This window comes from Lacerta agilis, chromosome 14 (assembly GCF_009819535.1).
Source record: "Lacerta agilis isolate rLacAgi1 chromosome 14, rLacAgi1.pri, whole genome shotgun sequence".
NCBI classification, from domain to species: domain Eukaryota; kingdom Metazoa; phylum Chordata; class Lepidosauria; order Squamata; family Lacertidae; genus Lacerta; species Lacerta agilis.
Window position 1 is genome coordinate 23,114,813 of NC_046325.1, and position 7,059 is coordinate 23,121,871.

The 7,059-nt window shown below is 40.6% G+C and overlaps 1 protein-coding gene across 1 annotated transcript; it reads right to left on the minus strand.

The window, feature by feature from the left end:
• Positions 1-664: 664 nt before the first annotated feature.
• On the minus strand, positions 665-1,621 carry LOC117057781 (olfactory receptor 10A4-like). The gene has a single exon (XM_033168622.1). The coding sequence runs from the start codon at positions 1,619-1,621 to the stop codon at positions 665-667; it is 957 nt and encodes a 318-aa protein (XP_033024513.1).
• Positions 1,622-7,059: the final 5,438 nt, after the last annotated feature.

The following is a 7,059-nucleotide window of genomic DNA, read 5'->3' on the forward strand; positions in this document are numbered from 1 at the left end:
CCTGGCTCCAGCATGGGTGTGGGAGGAGCACTGGCTGCTGTGGGGATGCACTGGCTGCTGGAGCTCACCCACAGTTGTAGCCGCAAAATGACACTTGCTGAAACAAAGACACTTTTCAGTGCCAAAAGCTCATCACTGAAAGAGGGTGTTGGAGGCTGCAGTGGCAGTAGGCCCCTGGGTGGCACCTAACATGTGTGTGGGTGATACTCCCCACCGCCTTCCCCACGGGGGATAATTTTAATAAAATCTAAAACGTTGTCATACACATACTTTCTGTTTGTCACAATTGGGTCTGTGAGTACATGAATACCTAATATTTATTGAGAAAAGATGTCAACTGGATGGCACAATAAACCAGAACAACCATTGTTACCAAGTGTGCTTCACTCTTAGTGTTTAATAATCATGTAAGACACATGTAAGAAGCAGGTTCCTGTACAGCAAAGAGTCTACAAAAAGAAATAATCAAAGCACATGCAGATTTATAGTTAAAAGCAAGAATCCTTCCCAAATGATCACTGATATACACAGGTTGCATTAGGTTGGGATCAGGTTGGCTTCCTGCAAAAATGCAGCCACAAGCCACATTTGAATGAAATATTTACATCCCCTTGATCAGTAGTTATGTGTTCTGTGTTTTTTCTATAGTCCATTCTTCATATATTCAACTAGTCGGGTTTTGTGGAGAGAAGACCCTTGCAATTGTTTTCTTACATGCTTTCTGCACTTCTTTATTTCTTAGGGTATATATTATGGGATTTAAAACCGGAGTGACAACTGTGTACATAAGAGCACTCATTTGGTCACTCCGTGAAGTGTAGCTGGACTTGGGCATTAAGTATGTGAAGAGGCCTGACCCAAAGAATAATGTCACCACCATGAGGTGTGAGGAGCAAGTGGAGAAGACATTCCGTCTTTGCTCAGCAGAAGGAAGCTTTAGGATGGTTGAAATTATACGGGTGTAGGAGAGGATAATCAGTAGGAATGGACTCATGATGAAAGAGATGGTCACTGCCATGACAGCAATCTTATTTTTGTAGGTATCTGTGCATGCTGTTTTCACCACTGGTAGGATATCACAAAAGAAGTGCTTGATGTGTTTAGAGCCACAGAAGGGTAAGCGGAAGATCCATGCAGTTTGAGCAACTTGTACCGAGAAGCAAATAATCCACGCTGCGGCTGCCAACTGTGTACAGACTTGGTGATTCATGATTACTGTGTAGTGCAATGGATGGCATATGGCCACATAGCGATCATATGCCATGGCTGCCAGGAGGCAGCATTCAGTCAGCCCCAGGATGGTGAAGGCATACATCTGGGCTGCACATCTAGCTTTGGAAATGCTTTTATGCTTTGTTAACAGATGTGCCAACATCTGGGGCACCACACTAGTGGTGTAACCTATTTCTAAGAAAGATAGGTTTACCAAAAAGAAGTACATGGGAGTTTGAAGGGAATGGTTGAGTTTCACAAGAAGAATTATGAGCATGTTCCCAACTAAGGCAGTAATGTACATCACCAGAAAAAACAAAAACAGCAAGATTTGCCATTCTGCAAGGTATGAAAACCCTACCAGGATGAACTCATTTAGACTGGTCTGGTTCTCAGCTAGCTCTTCCATAGAATGGATATCCTGTATGGAAGAGGAAAAGGCAGTTATAGATTATTAATTAAATCAGACAATTACACTATTGATACTGGTCCGGCTTGCATGTCACACCAAGCAAAAGCATAATTTAGGATAAAGGAATCCTACAAATCCATAGTTAGTCTGGAGAATGTTAGGGCATTAGAATGGATTCAGATCTCATGGCATGGCATGGCATGGCAGCAAAGTGATCAGAGAAGAACAAAGTAGATTAAATTTTCTTCCTGAATGCCCCCATGCTCATATGTTCATGCTAAATTATGGTTTGCTTAGCCTGGCATACAGACCAAACCATTATCTTCCCCACACCCTAATTGGCATACAGACCAAACCATTATCTTCCCCACACCCTAACTTCCGGTTAGGTGCCGGTCAATGGCGGACGGGAGCCTGACAGCTCCGTCCTCCTTAAGGCTATAGGGATTACCGTGCCTGCGCCGCGGGTCCCTTAAAGCCACGGGAAGAGCGTCCCGTGGACCGCCTGCCTCGTGGGTCCCAGACGCGCCGTCTTTGCTCCTGATCGACCCTCGTAAGGGGGTAAATCAGGCGAGCGAAGCGCCGGTGCGGGGCTGAAGAGGTGACTGCCTTTGGAGGAACAAAGCAGCGATCCCGCCAGACTTGAGCACCCGACACTTCCTACGAAGAAGTTTTAAAAGGAACTCTGTAAGTAGTACTTTGGAACTGATTTAAAACTTTTAAAGAATAATAACTTACAGAGGAAAGATTAATGGAAGCCTGCTCCCTTTGAACTGTTTACCGGAGCTGGGTAGCGCTAAAAGATCAAAGCCGCGACTAACGGAAAAGTTTTGCGAACTCTGCTAAACTTTTTAAAAGTGGATTAAAAGTTGTTTTAAGGATGTTTAAAGACCTAAAATTGAGAAATATGGCAAAAGAAGACACCGCTCTCCCTCAGGATTAGGATTCCGGGTCGGTAGCGGGCTGCAGTAATTTGTTGCCATTTTTTCTTGTTACTGTGTCAGTGACTGTTTACCAGTGGAGACTTTTTAGCTATTTTGTGGCCAGTTACAACGTAAAATAAAGTCTTGGTGGTAACACTGCAAGGGAAACATAATTTCTGACTTGGATTACAAAAGGACTAACTTCTTTTTGACTGAAGACTAAGGAGTTTTAAAAATTGTGAACTCTGTGCCTAAAAGTTAAACTGCTGGATTTGTGTGGGACTCCTGGCTCAGCAGTCTCTTTGTTCTCAGGAGAGAATTGCTGGCCACCTGGTGTTTATTTTTAAGACTGTTGGCTTTCTGCTGTGAATGTCTGAGACGGTTACCACAGCAACCACAGCAACTGGAGTGACCTTGAGATTACAATTGCAGAGCTCACAGGACATGCATGAGAGCACTAGATCAAAAACATCTAGCTCTGCACAAAGAAAAGGCTCTATCTCCCTAACTTTACAAGAGCAAATGGAGAAATTAACTGCTACTGTAGCAGAAATAGCAGAAGGACTTAAATGTGTGACTGAGGGGTTGAAGCAAACACAGGCCTCAGTTAATACAATTACTACATCGGTTAATGCCTCAGTTAACTCTGCAATAGAGAAACTCCAAGTAGACCTAAAAGCAGATATAAAAAATTCTACAGACACCTTGGAGAGATCAATTGGCCAAATTGAAGAAAATGTAAGAAAGAACAGAGATGAAATAAATAAATTGGCACAGGAGGTAACAACGTTAAAAAAGGACTCTGAGGAATTTAAAGTGGTCAAGGAAAAAATTAAGAAAGTGGAACAGAAATTGGACAATATTGACTTGGAGAATTTAGAGGGAATTGGCACACGACAAAGAACTGTAGAAGAATCTCTTGCTTTTCTTCAACTCCACCAGAGAGAGGGGAACCTTCGTCTCAGGGGTCTTCCAGAATTGGAAGGAGAAGACCTAAAAGCCTTTATTATACAGCAATTTTCGTCATATTGGGAATTGGAAGAAGTAAACGTCGCAGCACGCATAGTGAAAGCCTTCAGATTTGGGCCTAGAGGGTCCAGAGGGAAGAAAAGCAGCAAAACAGTCAGTGACTGTCTGCTGGTACTGCACGATAGAAACGACAGAGATTTCTTTCTGGACCTACACTATAGAAACAACCTGGTGGTGCAGTGGAGCAGTCATTTTTTATAAGGATATCCCCAGATTTTTTTTGGACAAAAGAATTCCATACAACGACTTGGTTGCAGAACTAAGGAGGAACAACATCTCCTTCAGTTGGGAGTTTCCAGAAGGTCTTGCATTTACATTCGAAGGAAAAAAGACAAGAATTAAATCCCTGGCTGATAAGCAGAAATTTCTGGATAAACACTTGGAAGAACTCAAGGCAGGGCTGCCTGATCCATCTGTACATAGACGTCCAGGAGTATTCCCACCTCCGGGGATACCAGGACCAAGCGACAAAGATCCAGAAGAAGATAAGATAGCACAAGCGACTGGAGGAGAGGATTAAAACAAAGGAATATGGCGCTGAAGTTATTGACATGGAACGTACGGGGATTGAACCAGAGACCAAAGAGACGCAGAGTATTTCATGGATTGGAAAAGAAGGATTTGGACATTATCTGTTTGCAGGAGACCCACATAGTTCGGCGACACAGAAGATTATTACAAAACAAAAAGTTAGGCCAAGAGTTCATTTCATCTGATAAGGTCAAAAAGAGAGGTGTGGTAATATATGTAAAGGAGAAATATAATCCAAGACAGTTATTCAAAGACGAAGAAGGGAGATATATCGCAATTGAGATCAAAACACAAGGCGAAAAATTTTTGATTCTGGGACTTTATGCACCAAATGATGGAAAGTCAATTTTCTACAAAAAAATACATGACTTGCTGTTGGACTATTTGGATTACAAACTGATTTGCCTGGGAGATTTTAATGGGGCTGTTTCCACTTTAATGGACAGATCCCAAAGAACAAAATTAACAAATGATGGGAAACTCCCCAAGACTTTTTTTGAAATGGTGGACAATTTAAATTTGGAGGATGCCTGGAGATTGAAAAACCCCACCGAGACAGAGGCAACATATTACAGTGAATCCCAGCAGTCATGGTCGAGGATAGACTATATCTGGATTTCGAATGAATTGACATCTAAAATATATAAAGCAGAAATCGGCCCAAAGACATATTCGGACCATAATCCTGTACAGGTAACACTTAAAATGGTTTCCAAGGGATCTTTTAGATGGAGAATGGATGACGCGCTGATGAGAGATACCAAGCTGGTAGAAAGAGCCATGAAAAAGATGAAGGAGTACTTTCAAATCAATTGGAACTCGGAAGTAGAAAAAAGAATCGCATGGGATGCAAGTAAAGCGGTAATGAGAGGATTCCTCATAAGCGAAAAAGCGAAAAAGAAAAAACTACAAAATGCAGAAATGGAAAGGCTGTTGAAACTAATTAAAGTTAAAGAAAAGGAGTTAAGAGAACATCCCAAATCTTCAAGAATTCAAAAGGAAATTAAATACTTGCAATCCCAGTATGCTAAAATCATGAATCAAGATTTAGAATGGAAATTGAAAATGATGAAACAAAGATCATTTGAATCAGCGAATAAATGTGGAAAACTACTAGTCTGGCAACTGAAGAAAAGACAAAAGGCTAACGTCATCGGTAATTTGGCAGTAAATGGGAAAATAGTAGAAAATCCGGAGGAAATCAGGAACTGCTTTCAAAAATTTTACAAGCAACTGTACAAGGAGGAGAAGATAAAAGAAGAAGAGATAGACCGGTTCCTGCAACAACATGGTCTGCAGAAAGTCCCAGAGGACAGACTAACAACTCTCAACCACCCGATATCGATCCAAGAAATTGAGGAGGCAATTAAAAACATGCAATTAGGAAAGGCCCCAGGACCAGATGGACTAACTGCAAAGTTTTATAAGACTCTTAAAGACTGGCTTTCACAGCCATTGAAGGAAGTATGCAACAAAATACTAGAAGGAGATAGGGCACCAGAAACGTGGAAAGAAGCCTTTATCACGCTGATCCCAAAACCAGACACAGATAGAATGCAAATGAAAAACTATCGCCCAATTTCCTTATTGAATGTGGACTATAAAATTTTTGCAAATGTTATGGCTACAAGATTGAAAAGAGTGCTGAAGGATTATATACATAAAGAACAGGCGGGTTTCCTTCCAGGAAGACAAATAAGTAATAATACGAGAATTATTGTGGATATTTTAGAAAAACTGGAAAGAAACATAAATACTGAGGCAGCACTATTGTTTATTGATGCGGAGAAAGCTTTTGATAAAATATCTTGGAAGTTTATGAAAAAGAATTTGGAAAAGATGGGAGTTGGAGAAAGATTTTTAAATGGCATCAAAGCCATTTATACTGAACAAAGAGCTAAAATAATAATAAATGGCGTGATATCGGAAGAAATTGAAGTCCAAAAAGGAACAAGACAAGGGTGCCCTATCTCCCCTTTATTATTTATAACGGTCCTGGAGGTCCTTTTAAACATGCTACGAAAAGAGAAACAGGTAAAAGGAATCAGAGTGGGAGAGAAGGAATACAAATTACGCGCCTTTGCAGATGACCTGATGCTATCCCTACAAGAACCAGAAAGCAGTGTCCCCAAAGCCTTAGAACTAATTGAACAATTTGGACGTGTAGCTGGCTTCAAACTAAACAAACAGAAAACCAAAGTTTTAAGTAAAAATATGAGTGCAGAACAGATACAAAGAATACAGGAGGGCACTGGCCTCACTTTTGTTAAATCGGTAAAATATCTAGGTATCAATCTCACAGCAAAAAATGTGAACCTGTACAAAGACAATTATGAAAAACTGTGGATAGAGATAAAAAAAGACTTGGAGATATGGACAAGATTGAAACTGTCGTTAATGGGAAGAATAGCTGCCATTAAAATGAATGTTCTACCAAGGATGCTGTTTTTATTCCAAGCCATACCAATTTTGGATAAGATGGATTGCTTTAAGATTTGGCAAAGGGATCTATCGAAGTTTATATGGCAGGGCAAAAAGCCGAGAATCAAGTTTAAGGTGTTAACAGACTCCAAAGAGAGAGGTGGTTTTGCCCTGCCGGATTTAAAACTTTATTTTGAAGCAGCTGCCTTTTGCTGGCTAAAAGATTGGTTTAAATTAGAGAATGTAGATGTGTTGGACTTGGAGGGACATGATAACATGTTTGGTTGGCATGCATACCTTTGGTATGACAAAGTTAAAATTCACAGAACTTTTAAGAGTCATATAATTAGGAAATCTTTGTATCAGGTTTGGATTAGGTATAAAGACTTACTGGAGAGAAAGACACCTAGATGGATATCGCCAGTGGAGGCTAAGGCCTACAAGAGACCAAATATGTCTGCTAGATGGTTGAGATATATGGACATATTGCAACAAGAAGGGGACTCATTTAAGCTGAAAAGCTATGATCAA

Bases quoted from the DNA above. Each gene is read 5' to 3' on its own strand.
- LOC117057781 (XM_033168622.1), bottom strand. From the start codon at position 1,621: ATGGAAGAGCTAGCTGAGAACCAGACCAGTCTAAATGAGTTCATCCTG.